This window comes from Sorex araneus, chromosome 2 (genome assembly GCF_027595985.1).
Source record: "Sorex araneus isolate mSorAra2 chromosome 2, mSorAra2.pri, whole genome shotgun sequence".
In the NCBI taxonomy this organism is placed as follows: Eukaryota; Metazoa; Chordata; class Mammalia; order Eulipotyphla; family Soricidae; genus Sorex; species Sorex araneus.
The window spans coordinates 247,876,043-247,900,384 of record NC_073303.1 but is presented as its reverse complement, the minus strand read 5'-3'; the positions used below and the strand labels follow the sequence as shown (position 1 = coordinate 247,900,384).

Here is a 24,342-nt window from a genome sequence, read left to right as displayed (position 1 = left end):
GGTAACTTGAAGAGGTGGGAGGGAAACCTGGGGACACTGGTGCTGGGAAATTACACTGGTAGAGGGATGGGTGTTGGAACATTGCAGACTGAAACACAATCACGGACAATTTTGTAATGCTCTAATGCACCATGACTCAATAAAAAAACATAAATAAATTCATAAATTTCTACCCCAGTTCTTACCACATCAATGCCAAGATGTTGCCACTTTTACTGAAGACAGTCTGTGACTGTAATTGTAAAGGTGGAAGGGAAACCATATTGCCCCTCAGAGACAGGTTTCTCTGTAGAAAAAAAAATACAAATTTTCGTCTTATGGAAGGATAATGAAGTTTCCAGTTCAAATCCAATATAATAGTCATTGGATTGTGACAGTACAGCAGGTAGGGTGGTTGCCTTACATGCGACTCATCTGAGCATAATCCCTGCATCCCATATGATGGGATGCAGTGAGTTTCAGTCTTGTTAGGTAATGCATTGACAGAGGGGGATCCAACAATCAGCCTTCTGGGGGCTACTGGCTTGCCTCACTGCCTGGGAAAGGGAACAGGTTTATAAGACCTTGGAGACACTACTGTAACCGAGACAAACAATTTAAACTGAACAAAATAACACAATGTATATTGAGAAATATATAATTTCTCAGTCACTCCTATAAAACACCTTAATCTTCCTGAGTATTACATTGAGGGATTACCATACAACACGCCCAGAGCTGTTGTATGATAAACCACACACTATTCCCCTCAAAAAAATTCAAGATAAAGATGTAATCATGAAAGTTTGTAAGTCTGTAACTGTATCTCACGGTGATTCATTAAAAAATTAATAAAAGAAAAAGAAAACGATTTCAAGATCAAAGAAAACAAAGATGGAGACGCTGCGTCCATTAGTTTGAATGTAAAATTCCGGTCACTGTCAGTCACCTTTTGTTTTGTCAGCCTGCATCCGAGACCCAGAAATGCTAAGGAAAGAAACGAGGAAAGGCAGGATTATCTGAGATTCTTCATTATTTGAGCCGCGATCACAGGGTTTGGGGGAGCCACGTTTGTAAGGGGTAGATCAACACTCGCTGTGCCCGATGCCAACTTCAAAGTCCCGGGCTGGCCACGTGCACAGCAAGTCTTGTAGAAAGTTCCTCAATGAGGAAGTGATCAACCCCCAGATACAAATGTGGCAGGTGGATCTTATGGAACCCTAAGCAGATCTCTTGTTAGTTAAACTTAAACTTCAAATGTCCTAAGGTTGATCTTTCTTCCTAAAACTCTGGTATACAGGTTCCACTGAGGCCCCGTAATAAATTAGAGCCAAGGTCTGGGTATTTATTCTGGGCTTTGGAAAACATGCGGAAAGGCTTACAAACAGGCATTGGAGGACTAGCTCCGATGACGAAGCACAGGGCCCGTTGCCTAACTGTCAGCTTCTAAGGATAGAGAAGAGATGCTGGTGGCTGGAGCCAGCCCCAGTGACAGTTGGTGGTAAGAGCAGAAAGGTTTCCTGGCTTAGGAGCAGGCGCCTTTGGCCCGCCCCTAGAAACTGGTCCGCGCGATGATGGGCCTTAGCAACAGCCAATGCGAAAGAAGCGGGGCACCACGTGGACCAATAGGAGGCGTGTCCGTTGGTGTTTTTTGGCCCTGGAGCGGGGTTTGGCTCATTGCCTGTCTCTCTATCCAAGCAGTTAGTCTTGGGCTCTGAATCGCGAGGATGAGGTCTAGGCAATTGCACAGTGAATCCCGAGCACCCCGAGCCTCCCAGGAATCCCAAGAATCCCCAGATGAGAGGTCAGCAGGATGGGGGCTGCTCTCGCCTGAAGTGGGCCAGGAGGAGGAAAGGGAGAAGTTCTGGGGGGCGAGTCGGATTTGGTGGCTGGTGACCAACGCGGTGTGGACCCGGTTGGTAGAGGCGTCTATACCGCCGACATTAGGGATTGGGTTCGGGTCTTCACTGAGAAACTCTCGGGGAGTTTACTTCTGACAGCTCCTGGCCCTGCTCCCCAAGTCCAGGTAGAGCCACCCTTGGGTCAGGGTCAGTCTCCCAGGGAGGGGTGTGTGTCTGAAATGCTTTTGCTGAGGAAGGCAGGTGCCAGATTTGAAACTGATAACCCAGGGTGAAACGCCCGTTTCTCGCCTGTCCAGCAATTATCTCCTGCTCAAAACTGTCTGGTTCACAGTGCTCGATGCCCCGAGTTAGGGAGCCTCTTTTTTTAAAAAAAATTTTATTTAATTAAAAATTTTTTGGGGGTAATCTTTTTTGTCATGCTCTACCCAACGGTGTCCCACCTGTCATTTGAGAAAGCGAGAACCTGAGAAATTTCCAATTCAGAGACGTGTTTGTCAATTTGTTGTTTATGACGACTTCATGGGGGGTAGGGGAGGGGAATTGAGTGACATCATATTAAAACGTTGTCAGTTTATTAGAATTTCACTTGGGTTATTTTTAACTTAATGATTTAACTTAGTCGTGATTCTGGAGCCCAGAGCCCAGCTTGCTTCCCTACTCTAGTGCGTTGATGTCAACTTTTTCTTTTTTAATCGGGATGTCTGGATTTAAGGTAAACGGTGTGTCTTGTATCCTCATTTGACTCAGGGGAGAAGTTTCAATACTGTTTCAACTGTAGCAAATACATTCTTAACGCCTAAAATGAATGCTGATAACTTGGTTTATGTTTGAATTTGAAATGGGTTTTTTTTTGGGGGGGGGTCACACCCGGTGATGCACAGGGTTACTTCTCGCTCATGCACTAAGGAATGACTCCTGGCAGTGCTCAGGGGACCGTATGGAATGCTGGGAATGGAACGCGGGTGGGCCGCGTACAAGGCAAACGCCCTACCCGCTGGGCTAACGCTCCAGCCCCTGAAATGGGTTTGAAACGTCGCCATGCGCCTGGGTAATGGCTCAACGGGCTGGGGTGCGGCCATGCTGTCAAAAGACCCCAACTTCCAACGCGGGCTCCCTTTATTACTCCCTCCCCGTGTCAGCACCGCTGAGTGTGACGTCAGAAGCACCAACCCTGGTGGCCCCCAACACTGAAGTTGAATACTAAAGTGCACCTTTGGACCGTACCTCGGGAGTTTTCTGGAGAGGGTGACCCTACTGGGCACAACCCCTGCTCCCCAGTATGGGATCAAAATAAAATGCAGAAAGGCTCGGGGTAGAAAATAGTTACTTGTTTCAAGCATTTTACTTTATATTGTTTATTACAACAAAACTTTGAGAACGGCAAATAGAAGGAACAGAAAATAAATCACTAAGGACCAATTAGTGCACATCTGATTCTTTTTATAAAAACTATTTATTTTTTAAAAATCTTATGTTACATTTATACAGTTGTTGACAATATCTGATTACACTTAATATTTGAACACCAATATCACCACCATTAGACCTTCCTGCCACCATATTTTAGATGTTTCCATCCCCAACCCCAACCTCTGCCCCAAAGCAGAACCGAAATAGTTTAATTTCTATTATTTGTTATGAATGAACCACTGAAAATGCTCCCAAAAGCTTTCGTTAGGGGAGAGTGCGTGTAGATTATTGTATTTCACCCAAGGGCCATTAATGCCTCTATAAGAGATTATTAATATGTTGTGAAATTAACCCCCATCTAATGTGGTGTGCTACTTATGGAATATGAGTGGTGTGAGGTGTGTGATATTGTGTGGCGGCGCAGTCCAGGATTTTAGTGGCCAGGGCTGGGTCCCTTGGGGCGGGGAGGGGCCTCACCCGCCCACTCCCGGGTACCCTGAATGAAGCAGCTTGGTGCCCAGGTCCAGCAGCATGGCTAGGGCTTGTGTTGTTTTATGCCGTTTTCCAAGAGAGAAAGACAATGAGACTCTGGATCGTTGCTGTTGATGAGATTATCCGGCCCACATCTTATTCTTGAGTCCTTCTGAGCACCATGTTAGGAATAGCCTGAGCACTGCCAGATGTGGTCCAACATCCCCGACTGCCAACTTTTCCTGAAGAGAGAAATGCTTGAGAATGTTAAGAACTACTTGAGAACTACTTCACATGATTGAGTGGGTTTTTTTGTTATTTTTGTTATTTTATAAAGTAGTTCACAATATTTGATTACAGCTAATATTCAAACACTTATCTCACTCCTGTTGCACCTTCCCACCAACATATTTCGGATGTTTCCATCCTGAACCCCAACCCCTGCCCCAAAGCAGAGCACCGCCAGGGGTAATTCCTGAGTGCAGAGCCAGGAGTGACCCCTGTGCATCGCCGGGTGTGACCCTAAAAGCAAATAAATAAATAAAAATTGAGGTTACAAGGAAACACAGAGGAATGGGAGCACTGTGATGGGAGTAGCCGAGTAAACCTAAGTTCCCTGTGGCAGGGCAGAAAGGACAAACCAATGTTATCCTACATATTTATTTTTACAGTGTTATCCTATTTCCCTCTAAGATTAGTTGCCTCTTACTTTGAACCCCATCAAGTGTGGTGCAGTACTCTTGGAGTACTCTTGGTGGTGTGTGGTTCGAAGTGTTGCGCAGTTGCAAATGCAGCCGTGTGGTCCAGGAATAGTTTCACTCATGCGTGAGGCTTGCCCCGAGCGTGTGGAGAGGGGCTGTGAGCAGAGCGGCAGTTGTTTCTGGACATTTTTGGCTGCTGGGGCTGGGTCCCTTGGGGGACTCCCCCGCCCCCTCTGGGGAGCCCTGAATGAAACAGCCTGGCTTGGGGTCTGGCAGCATGGTTATGGCCAGTGTCATGTTAGGCTCTCCTCTGGGAGAGAAGGACATGCAACTCTTGGATATTACTTTTATACATTATATATATGTAAATATATATATATTTATTCCATGAACGAACCATGCATGTTTTTAAAATAGGTCACTTTCAGGGCTGAAGCGATAGTACAGTGGGAAAGCCACTTGCCTTGCATGTAGCTGACCCACGTTCGATTCCTGCTATTCCATATATTCCAGAGCCTGCCAGGAGTGATTCCTCAGTGCAGAGCCAGGACTAACCCTGAGTACCTCCAGGTGTGACTCCCCAAACCAAATCCAAAATCAGGCTACCTTCCATTGTATTAATATGTATAATAATAATAATAGCATTAATAGCAGAGTATTCTGGTAAAAATTATAATTTTTAACCTTTATTGTACAGTTCTTTACAAATGTAGAAAAAATTATTTTTTATTTGATTCTATTTTGATTCTTAAAATATAATTTTAATAAAACACCATGACTTACAAGTTTGCTCCTAATACAGTTGTTTCAAGTATACAGTGTTCCAACACCAGTACCACCACTGTAACCTTCTCCCTAGTGATGTCCCCTATTTCCGTCCCACCCTTCCCACCTGCCCCCTTAAGTGAAATCATAATCAATTGACTACGGATTCCTTGCTCCAACACAACTTAGAGGAATGGCAAAAGGAACTGTCACAAAATAAATCAATTACAGTTCAATGTGATGCTAGGTTGCTATAAGATTTTAATCTATGTAAATAAAGGAATTTGAATCATTTAACATAATATAGAGAATGCCTATTCTCATTTACAAAAATGAGTTTTCAGGGGCTGGAGCGACAGTGCAGTGAGTTGGGCATTTGCCTTGCACGGGGCCGACCTGGGTTCAATCCCTTGGGGGCGACCTCAAAGCACTGGCAGGTCTGGCCTGGAAAACCAACCAACCAACCAGTGAAGTGCCGAGATCACCAGCACTCAGCATGAGGGCGTCTGCATCTGCAGCTTCCCTTGGGCAGAATGAACGGCTCCAGGAGCCAGGACCCAGGGAGAGGTGGGAACTGACACAGTTTCCTGGGGATTTTCAGTGACTTGCTTTCTTCTTCTCCAGTGAGAACCGAGATGTGTGTCTTCAGGAGCTCCAGCAGATATTGGACCATCAGGTAAGCAGCTCGCTCTTTCGGAATCGGTTCCATGATCTGCTAAATGGATGCTGATGACTGAGGCTCTGATGGGGTCAGGGAAAGATGCTGGGACAGAGTTGGCCTGTCTGGAGTCAGTATGTCTAATTGAGTCGCTGGGATCTGAGAAGGTCAGTGGACTGGGAGGGCATCAAGTGATGAAATCACTGCAAGTTCTCAGAATATTTTAAAAGAATTCAAAGCATGTTCATGTTATGTTCCTATTATAATCAGGAGAATTCAAAACATGTTCATGTTGTATTCCTATTATAATAATTACTGCAAATACTTAAAAAGAATATTTGGGCCAAACCCAGCGATTGTCTGAAATCAAACCCGGCTCAGCCACGTGCAAGGTAAGTGCCCTCCTCGTTAGACTATCATTCTGGCCCACTGATATTTCTTTCACCTGGGCTACACTCCATTAGAATTTGGGGGCTGCCAGGGCTATACCTGATGGTGCTTTGGGACCCGTGCAAATGTGGGAGATGGAACTCAGGGCCTCAGAGAGCGAGGTGTGTATTCTACCACTTGAGCGATTTCCCTGACCCAGATAAACTGTGTATTTTGAGTGAAAACATGAAAATGACCTGAGCCAACAGTGAGTTGCACCATCTTTACACCTATATCCCAGTGAAAAATAGGAGAAACATTTCATACACCACAAAGGCAGAGTTCAAAAGCATGATTTTTAATGTAAATATTTCTATACATCATTAGTTATAATAATGTTAGCTGCTGGAGTACCACATGTTAAGCATCATGGAGTTCTTTTACAGATCAGGTAACTTTCATGAAGAGCACTAGTTTAAAAAAATACAACTGAGGATAGAATGTTTTCCCCCTTCTAATTGCAAAAGGAAAAAAGTAAAGACAACTAGAAAAAGGATAATAAATGTTCATATTGGGGGCTGGAGCAATAGTACAGTGGGTAGGGCATTTGCCTTGCACGCAGCTGACCCGAGTTTAATCCCCAGCATCCCCTACCATCCCCCATGCACTGCCAGGAGTGATTCCTGAATGCAGAGCCAGGAGGAACCCCTGAACATTGCTGGGTGTGACCCAAAAGAGAAAAAGAAAGAAAGAAAGGAAGAAAGAAAGAAAGAAAGAAAGAAAGAAAGAAAGAAAGAAAGAAAGAAAGAAAGAAAGAAAGAAAGAAAGAAAGAAAGAAAGAAAGAAAGAAAGAAAGAAAGAAAGAAAGAAAGAAAGAAAGAAAGAAAGAAAGAAAGAAAGAAAGAAAGAAAGAAAGAAAGAAAGAAAGAAAGAAAGAAAGAAAGAAGGGAGGGAGGGAGGGAGGGAAGGAGGGAGGGAGGGAGGGAGGGAGGGAGTGGGGAGGAGGAAGGAAGGAAGGAAGGAAGGAAGGAAGGAAGGAAGGAAGGAAGGAAGGAAGGAAGGAAGGAAGGAAGGAAGGAAGGGAGGAAGGAAGGGAGGGAGGAAGGAAGGAAGAAAAAGAAGGAAAGAAAGAAGGAAAGAATGAAAGAAAAGAAGGAAAGAAAGAAAGAAAGAAAGAAAGAAAGAAAGAAAGAAAGAAAGAAAGAAAGAAAGAAAGAAGAAGAAAGAAAGAAAGAAAGAAAGAAAGAAAGAAGGGAGGGAGGGAGAGAGGGAGCGGGGAGGAGGAAGGAAGGATGGAAGGAAGGAAGGAAGGAAGGAAGGAAGGAAGGAAGGAAGGAAGGAAGGAAGGAAGGAAGGAAGGAAGGAAGGAAGGAAGGGAGGGAGGGAGGGAGGGAGGAAGGAAGAAAAAGAAGGAAAGAAAGAAAGAAGAAAGAAAGAAAGAAAGAAGAAAGAAAAAAGAAAGAAGGAAAGGAAGAAAGAAAGAAAGAAAGAAAAGAAGGAAAGAAAGAGAGAACGAAAGAAATATTGTTATCATGCTAAGTGAAATGAGTCAGAAAAAAATGAGTCAGAAAGAGAGGGACAGACATAGAATGACAGCACTGCTTTGTGGAATATAAAATAACATGAGATTGACACCCAAGCACAGGACAGACAAGGGCCAGGAATATTACTCCATGGTTGGTCGCCTGCCTCATGAGCTGGGGGAGAAGGCAGCTGGAATAGAGAAGAAGTCAATGATGGTTGGAGGAAAGGAATCGCTTGGGATGGGAGAGGTGTGCCGAAAGTAGATCCGGACAAAATGTGTTTCTATTTCTACTTAAGTCATTTATTTGGTGTTGCAAGGCTTGCACCTGAGCCACATCCCTGACCAATATACTTAAATTCGAAATTTGTCAGCCTGATTTGATAATAATCATCATTGCTCTGTGTCTTGGGCTAGAGCGATAGCACAGCAGGTTGGGCGTTTGCCTTGCACGCAGTTGACGTAGGTTCGATTCCTCTGCCCCTCTTGGAGAGTCCGACAAGCTACCGAGAGTATCTTACCCACACAGCAGAGACTGGCAAGCTCCCCGGGGCATATTTGATATGTCAAAAATAGTAACAAGAAGTCTCACAATGGAGATGTTACTGGTGCACACTCCAGCAAATCGATGAGCAATGGGATGACAGTGATACAGTGATACTCTGTCTTTTCAGCAGACTTAAGCCACAATCACAGTTTGTCGAGAAATGTATTTTATCAGACTTCAAAATAGATCTTTACAGATAATCAATGTAGATCCAGGCCTGGACTCGCCTTCCCCAGGCCTTGCTTATCCATTGGCTGAAAAGAGGAGCGATCATTTGGAAGGCATTTTGTGATCGAGAAACTCCTACTTTGAAGTAGCAGTTCTTCCCCTCACTTTCCTGAGTCTAATAACACATCTTTCCACCCCCCCAGAGAGAACTATTGGAGAAAAGGCAGAGGCGCAAAGTCCTGGATCCAAGGATAATTCGGCCTAATCCTGCTATCGGACTTCCTCTTGCAAAGCAGAGAACTGGGGAGCATCGATTCCATCTGAGGTCATCTTCTCCTCCCGCCACCGATTTCATCCTGCCTGGTGTGTGTTCACAGCTCATCCTTTTGGGGGCAGTTTCCAAGCCATAAGGGAAGGGGGGAGAAGGGACCAAGGGGCCAGTGTTGGCATCATATAAACCACATGTGAGCTAGAATAAAGAAGTGGACTCATCAGTGGGAGATGTTTTCTTTTTCTCTCTCCTTTTTTTTTTTTAACTTTTTCTTTGGTCACACCCTGCGGTGGCTCAGGAGTTATTCCTGGTTCTGTGCTCAGTGCTCTGGGGACCCCATGGGATATTGGGAATCGAACTTTGGTTTGCTGCATGCAAAACAAGCATCTTACCCCCTGTACTATCGTTCCAGCCCCCATCTAACTGAGTGTTCTTGGTGTTAGGTTTCTAAAGTACAACATCATGTCTTCTGCATTAGTAAAATGTAGTAGAGTGAACACTATGCCTGTGAAACCATGACAGGTAGAAGAGAAGCGGGCGCATCCACACCGCTCGTGAAAGAAAAGCTCATTCTTCCTTTGGTTTTCCTTTCCTTTCACTTCTAGGCGCTGTCGACCCTGTTGCCACCACGAGGCCCAACAAAGAGGATCCAAACTCAGAACTTCCTGCAATCCCCCTAAACACTTCTGCTGGGACGAGCACTGCAATTGGTGAGGACAGGAAAGACTTGCAGACAGACGTGGTCACATGTCACCTTCTCTTTGACATCTTGGCGGGGCGTGGAATGTAGGTGTTGGATTTTTGAGACACATCTACTGTGCTCAGGGACCTCCCCTGGCCGTGTGGGGGAGGATATGCTGACCCGAGTTGGTTGGGTGCAAGGCCTCACCCATGATCCAGTCCTTGACTTTTGTCTTTGGATAAAATAAATGAAAAAGAAAATATCTTTGGGTGAGTGCAAATTGTGTGTCATGCAGCTTAGGATTTAACAGGTGACAGCATCGGGCATTTTGGCTTCTGTGGGGTAAATTGTTCACTGCCAACAATGTTTTCCTATTATTCAAGACACATAAGGAAATGAAACCAAATCAAAACTATCAGCAGCATTAGCTATGGCATTTGACTCTTTTTTGTTTCGTTTAGAGCCATACAGTGCTATTCTTATTTTGTGTGGGGTGGAGGGTCGTGAGATTTTGACACCCAAGTGTGCTCAGGGCTCACTCTTGGTCCAGTGCCTGGGAGTCACCCTCAATGGTCCTCTCTGGGAACCTTGTGGTGCAAGAGGTGGAATCTGGCTCTCCCTGGTGTGATGCAGCCCATTGAGCTCTTTCTTTGACCTGTTGTGTGGGATTCTCATCTGAGAAAGGAGAACAGAGCTGGGCTCTAGACAAATTGCCCTGAAGCATAAAGAGCGAGTTTGGAGGAGTGAGTCTGGATGCAGAGTAAGTACTCCAGGGATGGTTTGGGTGACCACCTGCATTCTACAGGTCTACAGCATGGTGTAGGGAAGGGTCAGGAGGGAGGAAATAGAATTTGATGGCCAGGCAGGGGGAAAGGGCAAAGAAAGAAGTCAGAACAACCTGGGGATTTGGCTGAACCTGGAAGGATGCACGAGGCACCTGCTGTGGAATTTAGAAGTTTGACATTGAAAGGCAGCTCCTTGATCTCTACAACACCATGGATTTCACACATGTAACAATCAGGAGTTCCTGTACCTTGGAGTTTCTTATTTTACAGATAGGATACTCAGTTCTAAAAGATGCTGATTCCAAAATTAGAGAGAAGGGAGGATGGCACCTGCCACAGAGGCAGGGAGTGGGATGGGGTGAGGGCGGCAGGTGGGACACTGGAACAATGGTGGTGGAAAATGGGCACTAGTAGAAGGATGGGTGCTCGAGCATTGTGTGACTGAAATGTAATCATGCAAGTTTGTAACTGTAGCTCACATTTTTCACGGTGATCGAATCAAACTTCTTCAAAGGAAAAGAAAGATGCAAATATGTCCTAGGTCCTACTGCTAATGAGGATGTTATCCTGGGCCAAAGAATGTTATTGAGGGACCAGAGGGATAATACAGCAGGTAGGCAGTTTGCCGTGCATGTGGCCAACCTGGGTTAGCACACTCCAGATGATGCCCTGAGCACTGCCAAGAATAATCTCTGAGTGCGGAGCCAGGAGTAAGCCCTGAACACTGCAGGTTGTGGTTCCACTCACCCCCACAACCCCTAAATCTTTACAAAGGCATCGGATGTCAAACCATATGTGCTTGACATATTGGTAGGGGCCATCAGGCTGCAGTGTGGCCGAGCTCTGGAAACAGCATGGAGGATATGAACTCTGGAGTAACAACCATATTTTCTTGGGGTTAAGTTTCTAAAGTACAACACCAAGCATGGATTTTTAATTTTAGCCATACTCAGCAATGCTCAGGGGTTCCTCCTGGCTCCACACTCAGGAATTCCTCCAAGTGGTGTTCCGGGGACCCCATAGGATGTCGAGGAATGAAGCTGGGTTGACCACGTGCAAGTTAACAACAGCCTTCCCTGCCATATTATATCACTCTGGCCTAAAGTCAAGAATGCTTTATGTTAGTAAAATTTCTTTTAGTGAACCCCTTTCCTCTGTTTCTATTACAGAAAGAGAAATGAAATAGTTTGGTGGTTCTTAATTCTCAACTATATCTGATCGCACAACGACTTACCAACTCATTGTTCCCTGGGTTTTCTTTTTTCTTTTTTGCTCCATAGATGCTGTTGGCACAAACATGGAACTTCCTGTCTCATCTCAGGACTCTTCTGTCACTGTAGAGGAGATTGATGAATGGAATGAGGAACGCTGCCTAAGGAATCTTCGTTCTAAGAAGTTTTTTAACATACACGGTAAGAACAAGAGAGAGATTGAACCAGATGCATTCCACATGCATTGCAGCAGTTAATCTTTCTCTCTGGACACCAACTTGGGGCTTTCAGCTGAGAAAGGCTATCAGAGGTGGACCATAAACATATGACCCTGTACCCTACAGAATGAATTGGGAGGGTCTAGAGCAATAGTATGCAGTAGGTTGGGTGCTTGTTTGGTATGCAGCAGACCTGGGGTTGATCCCTCGAACCACCTATGGTTCCCAATGCATTCAGGGATGATCCTTGAATGCAGAGCTAAGAGGGAGCCCTGAGCACTTCCAGGGATGTCCCATAAAAGGAAAAAGTGAAAACAAGAATGAATTGAGAGGAGCAAGCCTGGAAGCAAAATTAACCCAGAGATGGTTTGGCTCCTAACCTGAGCTCTGTTCTTGTGTTGTGTGTGAGAAAAAAAAAACATGCAGAGAAAAGTAGAATTTCACTGCCAGGTGGTGGAAGAGCCAAGAGGGAGGAAATAGAATTCCACTCCCGGGCAGAGGGAAAGGGCAAAGAAAGATGTCAGAAGAAGCTGGGGATCCGCCTGAAACTGGAAGGATGAAAAAAGGAATGTAAAAGAAAAGAGAATGTTTTATGTTAGTAAAATTTCACTCATTGAACACCATTCTTTTGTTACTATTACAGGAGGATAAGAAGTAAAAGGATTTGGTGGTTTTAATTCTCACATGAATCTGAATCGCCCAGCAACATACCAAATCATTGTTCCCTTGGTTTTCTTCATTGGCTCCTAGATGTTGCTGGCTCACATCATAAGGATTTGGTCCCAAAAACTTCTACTATGTCTCTGGAATCTCTTTCCACTGTACACGAAATTGATGGACATGTCGAGGAGCAACGACCCGTGAAACTTACTAAGAAGTTTTTTAACATACACAGTAAGGACAAGAAAGAGGTCAAACCTGGGTCTCCCACATACATTGCAGCCCCTTGAGCTTTCACTTCTGGCCTCCAACTTGGGGTTTTCAGCTGAGAAAAGCTATCAGAAGTGGACCATAGACAAATGACCCTGTATCCTAAAGAATGAATTTGAAGGAGGGGCCAGTGCATTAGTATACAGTAGTTTGGGTGCTTGCTTGGTATACAGTTGATCTGGGGTTGATCCATCACACCACCTATGGTTCCCCAATGCGCTTAGGGGATGATCCCTGAGTGCAGAGCTAAGAGGGAGCCCTGAGCACTTCCAGAGATGTCCCAGAATAGGAAAAAACAAAACAAAAAAACAAAAACAAAAACAAGAATGATTTGAGAGGAGCATTCTGGAAGCAGAACTAAGCCAGAGAGGGGTTGGCTCCTAATCTGAGCTCTGTTCCAGTGTGGTGTGTGAGAAAAAAATAAGCAGAGAAAAAGTAGAATTACGCTTCCAGATGGTGGGACGGGGTGAGCCAGCAGTGTGTTTCTGAGTCTGACTGTGACAACAGTTGGCGGCATTTGGAAAGACCCTTAGAAGGTGAGAAAGATTTTTTTTATAATGTCTTATGTATTTTTCTTTTTCTTTTCTTTTATTTTATTCTTTTATTGAATCACCATGTGGAAAGTTACAAAGCTTTCAGGTTTAAGAGGTGAGGGGGAAAGGGCAAAGAAAGATGTCAGAAGAAGCTGGGGATTCGGCTGAACCTGGAAGGATGCATGGAGCCACCTGCTGTGGAAGAAACTGGAGTTTGACATTGAACGGCAGCTCCTGACACCTGTCAACCCAATGCATTTTAAACACGTAACAATCAGGAGTTCCTGTACCTTGGAGTTTCTTACTTTACAGCTAGGACACTCAGTTCTAAACAATGCTAACAAATAAGTCCTACATCTTACTGCTCATGAGGCTGTTAGCCTGGGCCAAAGAATGTCATTGTAGAGTCAGAGGGATATCACAGGAGGTGGGGAGCTTGGCATATGGGTGACCACTCGGGATTGATATCCCCAGCACACTCCAGAGGATGCCCTGAACACCATCAAGAATGATCCCTGAAGGTAGAACCAGGAGGAAGCCCTAAACGGTTGTGGGTCCTCTACCCAACCCCGAACCCCCTCAGCGCAAATGTTTACAAATCAGACGTCCAACGCTATGTGCTTGACAGATTTGTAGGATGCATCAGACTGTGGTGTGGCTGGAGACAGACTACACCAAATAGGGATTTTTAATTTTACCCATCCCCATCAATGCTGAAGGGTTCCTCCTGGTTCTGCCCTCAGGAATTCCTCCAGCTGGTGCTCACGGGACCCTATAGGATGTCGAAGAATGAACCTGGGTTGGCCAGTGCAAGGTGACAAGAGCTTTACCTGCTGAATTATCACTCTGGCCCAACATCAAGAATTTTATGTTAGCAGAGAGAGATTATGGAGGAAGATATCTGCCATGGAGGCAGGGGGAGGGCTGGAAAGAGGGGGTTTACTGGGGACTTTCGTGGTAGAGAATGTGCACTGGGGGAGGGAGGGATGTTTGATCATTGTATGAGTGAAACTCAAACATGGAAACTTGTAACTTATCTCATGGTGATTCAATAAAAAAAAGAACTATAAAAAAAGAGAATGCTTTATGTTAGTAAAATTTCACTCACTGAACACCATTCTTTTGTTACTATTACAGGAGGATAAGAAGTAAAAGGATTTGGTGGTTTTAAGTCTCACGTGTATCTGAATAGCCCAGCAACATACCAACTCATTGTTCCCTTGGTTTTCTTTATTGGCTCCTAGATGTTGCTGGCTCACATCATAAGGATTTGGTCCCCAAAACTTCTACCCCATCTCTGGAATCTCTATCCACTGTACACGAAATTGATGGACACGTTGAGGAGAAACGACCCGTGAAACTTACTTCTAAGAAGTTTTTTAACATACATGGTAAGGACAGGAAAGAGATTGAACCCGGGTCCCCCACATGTGTTGCAGCCCATTGAGCTTTCTCTTCTGGCCTCCAACTTGGGGTTTTCAGCTGAGAAAGGCTATCAGAAGTGGACCGTAGATAATGATCCGGTATCCTAAAGAATGAATTTGAAGGCGGGGCTGGAGCAATAGTATAGAGTAGGTTGGGTGCTTGCTTGGTATGCAGCGGACCTGGGGTTGATCCCTCGCACCACCTATGGTTCCCCAGTGCTTTCAGGGGATGATCTCTGAGTGCAGAGCTAAGAGGGAGCCCTGAGCACTTCCAGGGATGTCCCAGAATAGGAAAACAAAAACAAAAATCAAAAACAAAAAAAAGAAAGAATTGAGAGGGGCATTCTGGAAGCAGAACTAAGCCTGAGATGGGTTGGAACCTCACCTGTTCCAGCGTGGTGTGTGAGAAAAAATAAGCAGAGAAAAAGTAGAATTACACTTCCAGGTGGTGGGACAGGGGCGAGCCAGCAACACGTCTCTGAGTACGACTGTGACAATAGTTGTCAACCTCTGGATAGATGCTGAGAGGGCCAGAAAGATTTTAATGATGTCTTTAGTTCAGAGATTTTCATTTTTCATCAGACTTTGCAGCCATTGAAATATTTTCTCTGACACCTATTGCAGCCCAGGTGATCACAGACAGTGAGGAGGAAGACAAGGAAGATCAAGAATCTACAGAAGTTATTCTCAAAAGATCTTTATCCTTATCCAAGGTGGAGAAACCTGAGGGTACAGCCAGCCTGATGTCGGCCAAGGTACGTAGACCCGAAATGTCTCTGGTTAAATGAGAAGTTCAGTTCTGCAGAAACGGGGAAACAAGGGGACTGTCTCACAGCCCTAGCTTCAGAGTTTTAATGCCATTAGTCACTGCTCCACCTTCCTAAGACTTCAGCTCAAATCTAGGCTCCAGAGTCACGATCCCTCTTTCCCTCTTCTTTCTTTTTTTTTTTTTTTTTTTTGCTTTTTGGGTCACACCTGGCTATGCACAGTGGTTACTCCTGGCTCTGCACTCAGGAATCACCCCTGGCGGTACTCAGGGGACCATATGGGATGCTGGGAATTGAACCCGGGTCGGCTGTGTGCAAGGCAAATGCCCTACCCGCTGTGCTATTGCTCCAGCCCCTCCCTCTTCTTTCTTGTCTCCAACTGACATGGATCCACTTCTCATCTCTCATCACTCTCTATTCAGTAACTTCTCATGCCTTTCGGTATTTCCTTTTACCATGTCTTGGAAATGAAAGCATGGCAGCAACCCAGTCCATTATTTTGTGGATGAAGTGTTTCTTGAAGAGTTTGAGGTTTTCTTTTCAGTGCCCCGAATGCTCATGGATGCTGCTTCCCTCAGGGTTTGACTGAGTCCTTCGAGACAGCCATTCCAGAATTGAAGGCACTGTGGGCATCTCTGAGTCATCGGAAGGACTTTGCATACCGTCCAGCTCCTCAGAATGTCACTGTTAGATGTCAGATAATCAGAGACATTAATAGTATCTTCCCCGGCTACTCTATGTTTGTGGAAGTTAGCAAGGAACAGAAGGTATGAAACTGGATTTTCCTGTTCAATTGGGGCCTCAAAGGGAAGAGTTTTGGGGCCTTGGATTGCTGAGGGGTTCATGAGGACCTTCAGCTGGGCATTACCCAGGTCAGCTGGTGGGAAGAAGGGACTATTTGTTCCTGGTGCTGTGTTCCTGGAGTTTGTGGCTACTAGGCACAATCTTCTACTCCTATGCGGCCAAAGGGAAAGAGTTTTTGGGGCTGCAATGATACACAGTGGGTAGGGAACATGCCTTGCACACGGCCAACCTGGTTTCTAATCCCAGCATCCCTATGGTCCTCCAAGCACTGCCAGGAGTAATTCTTGAGTGCAGAGTCAGGAGTAAACCCTGTGTATTGCTGGGTGTGACCCAAAAATCAAAAAGAAAAAAAAAGAAAAAGAACGAGTTCTAGGGCCCAGAGTGATAGTACAGAGGGAAAGGCTTTTGGACAGGGCAAATCCAGGTTCAAACCTCAGAACCCCAGCTTGTTCTCTGAGCACTGCCAGGATTAATTCCTGAGTGCAGAGCCAGGAAGAACCGCTGAGCATCACTGGGTGTGGCCCAACATCCCTCCCCTACCCCCAAGAGAAAGTCAAACAGTGGGAAGGGATATTTAAATTAATCATTTTCCCTGATTTGGGTGGGTGTGGGGTTACCGTGGCCTCTCTGGCTATTTTCCTTAAAGAGGTAAGAAAGATAAATGCGTACTCGGGACCAGCCATTTGAAATATGGAACATGGTGGCATATTTCATTGTTGACCAGGGCTTTCTTCTTTTTCCAGATGCTTGTCCTTGCAGCTAGAAAGTACAAGAGGTGTATGAGGTCAGAATACATGATCTCCACTGACATTATAGATTTATATTTTGGAGATTTGAATTACGTTGGCAGACTTCGGTGAGAGTCACCTTGTATCAATGTCTTTTCTTTTGACAAAAAATTAGGGGGGGGGAAGCACAAGAGTTCAACCTGTCACATGTTAGTGGTCTCTTCCACGAGGCCTTCAAGTCTCCAGGGTAAGCTCCAACAATCCCCACCCCCTTTCCTCTAGGGAAACCTTTGGGGATCATTGTTAGCAGAGTACTCATAAAATGCAATACAAAAGAACTTCTTTAGGATCTGCCTTTGGTGCAGGCTTGTGTGCTGTTGGGAAGATTCGAAATAATGGTGGTGGGAAGGGGGAATGGTGGTGGAATTGGTGTTGGGATGTTGAGTGCCATAAATCATAGTGAACAACTTCCTAAGAATAAGAAGAGGTGACGGTGAGCGTTTGGCTCCTTGGCAACGAGCGAGGCAGAGACTCCCATTCTGTACCAACATCAGCAGGTTTGCTCCCGCAGGGGAACCCCAGAAGCCATCCCCCTGACTCTGTGCCCCGCTTCTAGGTCGAACCTCATGAAGACCAAGTACACGCTTTACAACAACAGTGTGGATCCAAACCAGTGCAGAGACTCAACGGAAAAGTGCTCCACAGAGCAGGAGCTCGGGACCATCACTTACGTAAGTGTGTCCTTGGGCGCCGCCTCTGTCCCCAGGCCGTCCTGCTGTGCTTCCACTCCGCTGGGTGGATTCCCCTCAAACAGGCTGATGCCTCCTCCTTTCCTTCCTCTCTTCTTCTGTAGCCAACCGTTCATTGTTTTCCCTTTTAGAATTTATTTTATTTCTATAAAGCTGTCCTCAATAACTGACTACATTGAATATTCCAACACCAAGCCCACCACCATTCCGCCTTCCCACTCCATATTTCGAATGTTTCCACCCCGGCCCCCAAAGCAGGACCTCAATAATTTCATTTGTATTGCCTGTCTGGAAATCTGCTAAAAATGATCCCCAAAAGCTTCCTTAGAGAAAAGTGTGTGAAGATTGCTGACCCTTCATTTGTTCTGAATGCTTGTTGCATTCTCTCTCCAGCAGTGTTCCTTCTGTTAGATTAAATAGTCACGTGGTTTTAATTCTACATGACCAAGATTTCAATTTTACATGAGCAACACATTGTGTTAAGATAACAGTCTTGGGGTTGTAGCAATAGTACAGCGGGTAGGGCGTCTGCCTTGCACACGGCCGTCCCAGGCTCAATTTCCAGCATCCCATATGGGCCCCGAGCACTGCCAGGAGTGATTCCTGAGTGCATGAGCCAGGTTTAACCCTGGTGCATCACCAGGTGTGACCAAAAAAGCAAAAAAAAAAAAAAAAGTCTTGGGCTGGAGCAATAGCACAGCAGGTAGGGCGTTTGCCTTGCATATAGCCGACTCGGGTTCGATTCCCACCAGTATCCTATATGGATCCCTGAGCACCACCAGGGCTGATTCCTGAGTGCCGGCCAGGAGTAAGCTCTGTGCATTGCCGGGTGTAACCCAAAAAGCAAAAAAAAAAAAAAAAGGAAGAAAATAGTATTCCCTGCCTTCAACACAAATAAACAAAAAGTTCTATTTTTTCTATCTAGAAAAATAAAGTGCTTGGACTTCAAAAGCCGAAGAGCATGACAGTGATCATTCCAAGCTTCTCGGGGAGTGAAGAGCAGGTGCCAGTTGAGTCAAAAAGAGTAAATAGGAGCAGAGTTGCTCAGCAAAGGCTACAGAAGAGCTGAATTAAAAAAAAAAAAAAGAAGAGCTGAATAGAAAAAGTGTGTGTGTGTGTGTGTGTGTGTGTGTGTGTGAGTGTAGACCTTACAGTTGTATTATAGTTAAGGTAATTTGTGTGTACCAGTGTTGACATTCCTAATCTTAGTATCCACCACTATTTCACCTCACCACAAACAAATCCAACTTTTTTTGCTTTTCCTTGTGCAGGGGTCTGGACCATGTGCCAGAAATCCAATCTGGGGCTCCAGTGTGAAGAGCACGTGGGTTCCAGCCCACAGAGCCATCTCCCTGGCCCTAAACAAATACTAAGAATTCTGTTGCTCAGGGCTTTTGTGAAAGTGGTTGAATTGACACCATTGAGTCTGGAGGGACAAGTGCCAGATAACCCATTATCATTTTTAAATGGCTTAATTTTTTCCGGGCCCCCCCACCCCACCCAGCTTTCTGGGTCACCCTCAGCATTGCTCAGGGGTTAATCCTGGAGGCTCTACACTGAAGAAATAACTCCTGGCAGTGCTCAGGATACTCTATGGGATGCTGGGGGTCAAGCCCAGGGCCAGCTGCATGCAAGGCAAACACCCTACCCGCTGTACTCTCGCCCTGGCCCCCAAATGGCTTCATTTTTGACATTGTTCTGTTTGATGTTCTCAATAGAAGAGACCATTCCCCTGTGCTACTCTGCACCTCAGAGTGTTTAAGTGATTTCTTATGGTTCCTTGTTCAGACTCACATAGTTTTCTCCTTCACACAGACCTTCAAGAACTTTTTCGCAAAAAAGAAAAAAAAACTAAGGACAATGCCATTCAGTTAAACAGTAAAAACCCATTTGGGAAGCTCAAGACACAGTGGATGAAGGAGGAGTCAGAGAAGATTTTTCAACTTACTCAGGAAAGTGAACGTAAGTCCAGTGTCAGGGTTGGATGGGCCAAAAGGGAAAGCGTCTTCCAGATGGGGGAGGTCTTTTCTCTCATGGATTGTTCTACTCACGAAGGAGATGGTTTTAGAAAGATGTGACTGCTTTGGGATGAGAACGTTTCACAGTAGAGTTTGAATTTCTTCCTTCCTTCCTTCCTTCCTTCCTTCCTTCCTTCCTTCCTTCCTTCCTTCCTTCCTTTCATCTTTCTTTCTTTCTTTCTTTCTTTCTTTCTTTCTTTCTTTCTTTCTTTCTTTCTTTCTTTCTTTCTTTCTTTCTTTCTTTCTTTCTTTCTTTCCTTCCTTCCTTCTTTATTCCTTCCTTCCTTCCTTCTTTCTTTCTTTCTCTTTCTTTCTCTTTCTTTCTTTCTTTCTTTCTTTCTTTCTTTCTTTCTTTCTTTCTTTCTTTCTTTCTTTCTTTCTTTCTTTCTTTCTTTCTTTCTTTCTATCTTTCTTCCTTCCTTTCTCTCTCTCTTTTGCTTTTACTTTTTGGGTCACACCCAGCAGTGCTCAGAGGTTCCTCCTTGCTCCACACTCTCCACTGAGTCACTCCTGGTGGTGCTTATGGGACCCTATGGGATGCCAGGGATCGAACTGGGGTCATCTGCATGCCAGGAAAATTCTCTCCCCACTGGGCTCTCTCCTAGTTTGAGTTTCTGAGGCTTTGTGCTGAGGCATGCAGAGATTTAGAGATTCTCTGGGCTCATCTTTCAGGTTTCTCATTTCAGAGAAACCTGCTGATGAATAAATGTGTAGAGAAGAATTTGGTTTTTTTTTTCATTCTTATTTGATTTTTGGGCCAAATTTGGCCCTGCTCGGGGATTACTCCTTTGTTCTCAGGGATCAAACATGGTGGGCCTTGGGGAACCCTATGGCATGCCAGGGATCTAAATCAGGTCTGCCGCGTGCAAGGCAAAATGCCCTATCTGCTGTCGTATGGCTCCAGCCTGAGATTTTGTTTTTGTCTCTTCAGAACAGGCTTTTCTCCAGCCTACCTACACCATGTCCTAATGGCCTCATGTCTTTCCTTCCCAGCTTCCCGTGTGGTCATGCAGCTTGAGCACGGTATCAAGAATCAGTTCGTGCTGGAATACAGCTACCCTCTGTCGCCACTGCAGGCATTTGCCATTGCTCTGTCAAGGTTTGACAGAGGCTGACGGGCTCGTGAGGGCCAAGGCCGCCCCGACTATGACTGCGATGGTGTGAGTGGAGTGACCAGGGGAGGTGAGGCGGTTCCAGGTCACTTCGTTCACTTTGTTCCTTTAACAAGTTACTTTCAACCTGGCCAGTGAAGACAATTTAGGAACAAGTAGGTTTTGGGGGACCGGAGGGGGTGAGATATGGCAGCTGGTGACAGGCAGCCCCCAAGCCAGCCATCCGTCCCCATTCCTGCAGGACTAGCACTTCCCCAGTGCTTGTGGCTGGTACAAAGCCACAAGGAATGGGAACTGCAGGGACAGATTCGGTGCAGCGGGGCCAACGAGGGGACACAGACGACAGGACTGCAGCTGCAGATGCCAGAGCAGGAACTGGAGAGGCTGAACTGACAGCATCGTAGACGTCCAACCAGGAGGCTGGCAGGTGGCAGGCACCAGACAAACGACATACTAAACCAGATGGGGCATCTGGCAGCAGGTTGAGTGACATTACAGCCACCAGGAGGTGGATAGAGAAACCTGAAATCAGGAAGGGACCTGAATTGTTTGTTTATTTGTTTTAAATTGTTCATTTATTATTTTACAATTTTTATGTGATTTGGATCTCTTCTTTTGATTTTTTCCTTCGAATTGAATCAGTGAGACAGACCCTTACATAACTGTGCATGATTAGGTTTCCATCACACAGGCTTCCGGCGCCCATCCCTCCAGGACCTGGAGCGTTTCAGGGAACTGCACTGTGATCTCGCGCTGCTTCAGCGTCTTTAATCCTGTCTGCAGTTCTTTCATGCAGTCCTCAGGAACCACATGCTGAGGGACAGATCCACTGTTGTGGGATCACATCTTGGTGTCCAGAGTTGGCCATTCCTCAGGGACTTTTGGATGCATACCAGAGAGACAGTGGACTTACAATAGTGACCTGTGTCATCACTGCAGAGAAAAGCAAGGGCAGGACTTCCAAGGTAGCATTTTCCCTGCCCTCTTTAAACCGAGAAGTGGGGGAAGAAAAACTTGGACTTTGTCAGTTCTGTCTGACGAAAATTGGCCAACATGGAAGACTAAGAACCCCCAGATGAGCAGAGATATGGTCGCCTTTGCGAAACGGCCAGAATCCCCAACTATCCTCTGTATTCTCCTTCTCCTCTTCAGCCGGGTGCCGTGATCCCAGCCTCAGCCCCATCTCAGTTTTTGTTCCCACATCAGACAGCCCAGTGTCAGACCTTGGACGTGAGAACACCGCAAGGTTGAGCTCTCTAGACAGATGGAAAATTGAATCATCGAGTCTGTCTTACCCCACAACTCAGAATGAATGCCCTCGGGAAAAGCCCACTTCAGTGGCCACTGCAGGATCCCGGGGGAAAATTCTCTGGGACAAGGATGACGATTGTGCTATTTCATTCTGTGGTTTTTCAAAGTTTGGTTTTTGGGCTATCCACTGAGTGGTGCTCAAGGCTGACTTGGCTCTGCACTCAGAGATCACTCCTGGCTGGCTCAGGGTACCCTAAGGATGCAGAGAATGGACCCCAAGTCAGCTCTGTTCCAGACAAGTGCCTTAGCAACTCCTGATCTAGCTGCTGTTTCATGAAATCCTTGGGGTGGGGAAGAAGTGCACTGGATTCAGGATGTGACGAAGGGCCTTGATCAAGGAAGGCAGTATTGACAACCAAGTTGTTGCCCCGAGGGATATATCTAGAAAATAGTTTAAAATGGCAGCAGCTCTAGGCCTCACCAACAAGAAGTTGAAGGAATGGGAAATGAGATTTTAAAGATGTTTACTTCTTTTTTTAAATCTCCCTGACAAGAAGACTGGCTACTTTGGTTCTTTTCCAAAGCAGTGATGTTATTCCTGCATCCGTGCAAAGGTGGTCATTTGGGTCTTGGTTCTAACAGAAAAAGTGGTTGATGTGGGTTTTGCTGTTTCATAAATGCCTTAGATTTGTACCTTTCTGTTAACTAGGAAATACATAGTAACTTAGGGCTTTGGGTTTCAAAGAAAACCCTGAATGGTGCTTACATCTCTACAAAGGAAACGTTGATCTGGGTCTCTCCTAGGGAGGAGAGAGAATGGTTCATTTAGGTTTTGCCTTTTTTTGAGCAAGTGGTAAAGGTTCTTCTCTTAAGAAAAGAAATAAGTGTGAAACCTGAGCCAGAACAAAAAGAATTGGCATTTTTGGTTCTGCTCTGATATGAGAAAGTGTTAAATGTCCAGTGCTTCCCTTAGTCTCTGCCTAGAAGCTTCCATCTCTGCCAGGAGGTGATTTCAGATGCTGCCTAAGGCGCTTCAAGTCCAGCCTTGGCTACTGCCCCCAAGGCCTGGGATCCAGCAGGCTTCAGGCGGCCTCGGGAAGGGGTGAGTCTGCAGCGCTGCCCAGAGGCTGCAGGTCTGGTGGCTGCTGGTCCCTGACACAGGACGCCACCACTGGGCTCTGAATTCTCAGCCCTGGACTGGTGGGGGCTCCAGGTCCTACAGAAGCTTTTTTCCCCTTGGTGCCCCATTGAGTAGAGAGAAAATTTCAAGGGCCCAATATCTGTTTCCATCTCGGGATTGTGGCTGCTTTGGATCCAGGGCAGTTTGTGACCCCACCTGAGAAACAGGTGCTGGGCTGAGTCGAGGAGCAGTTTCTTGGGATTTTCACAGCCTCCCACCTCCCAAGGGGTGGCCCCGGGCAGGGGGAGTCTCCCTGAGTTCCCTCTCCCTGGAGATGAGAGCTCCTGCTCAGTCCAGGTCCTGACAAGGAAATGCAACAGGGGCTCTTGGGCGGACCAGAACTGCTTGACCTGACAGGTCTGTTCTCCACCCAGCAACCGAACAGTGACTTCAAGTTGCTCAAACAAGGAGCATAGCCGGGTGTGGCCCCTCAATAAAACAAACAGAAAAAAATTGAGAGAAATGATAAGGATAAATTTTGGTGTGAGTACAGTAGAGCGGGTAGGGTGCTGGCCTCGATGTGGCTGACCAGGTTGCATCCCCAGCATCCCATAGGGTCTTCCGAGCCACCTGAGCACAGAGCCAGGAGTCCTGAGCACTTCGGGGTATACACTCCTCCTCCCCCCCTCCAAGAAAACATAAATCCCAAAATACAATAAAACAACCTCCCTCCACAAATGTCTCAAACAGGTTCCAGGAAGGGGTGTTCCCTGCAAAGAAGTGGAAGTTCCCTGTGCACAGTGGGTCTTAGGACAGCTTTCAGATCACGCACTGCCTTGGGGACCTGCCTCAAGGTCTAATTGGGTTTCATTCAGCGTCAGGCGTCACCTGCGGGCCTTTCCTCAAGGCCAGGACTTGGGTTCTAGGAGGGGGAAACTCTAGCTTCAAGGACTTCCAGTCTTGCGGTGCTCCCAGCAGCTGCAGCGCCTCCCAGGAAACCAGTGGTCCTCTGGTTTTGTCCCCATGACAAGCCCCAGGCTGCCCAGGAAGGGGCAACAGTGCTTAGGCCTGATCAGCAGTCACGGCCCAAGCCAGAGCAAAGGCCAGCAGGGAGGAGCTTTCCCTTCCATGTGACCAACCCGGGTTTGATCACCAGCTGCTCACGGGACCCCCTGAGCACTTCCAGGAGTGATTCCTGAGTGCAGAGCCAGGAAGAACCCCTGAGCATCGCTGGGTGTGACCCAAAACGAAAAAAAAAAAAAGACAGAAAGAAACTCAAACTCTAGT

General features: G+C 46.0%; 1 protein-coding gene across 1 annotated transcript; it reads left to right on the top strand.

Moving 5' to 3' along the window:
• The first annotated feature begins 1,706 nt into the window (after positions 1-1,706).
• On the top strand, positions 1,707-20,687 carry LOC129401836 (tubby-related protein 3-like). Its single transcript, XM_055124741.1, has 13 exons — positions 1,707-1,894; positions 5,813-5,864; positions 8,656-8,815; positions 9,329-9,433; positions 11,471-11,602; positions 14,327-14,473; positions 15,089-15,261; positions 15,852-16,040; positions 16,821-16,933; positions 17,422-17,536; positions 17,708-17,831; positions 19,343-19,516; positions 20,566-20,687. The coding sequence occupies exons 1-13, from the start codon at positions 1,707-1,709 to the stop codon at positions 20,685-20,687; spliced, it is 1,794 nt and encodes a 597-aa protein (XP_054980716.1).
• Positions 20,688-24,342: the final 3,655 nt, after the last annotated feature.

Coding starts and splice junctions, on each gene's coding strand:
- LOC129401836 (XM_055124741.1), top strand. CDS start 1,707: ATGAGGTCTAGGCAATTGCACAGTGAATCCCGAGCACCCCGAGCCTCC. Junction 1,895..5,812: donor ACCAACGCGGTGTGGACCCG/GTTGGTAGAGGC, acceptor CTTCTTCTCCAG/TGAGAACCGAGATGTGTGTC. Junction 17,537..17,707: donor AGCTCGGGACCATCACTTAC/GTAAGTGTGTCC, acceptor ATTTCTATAAAG/CTGTCCTCAATAACTGACTA.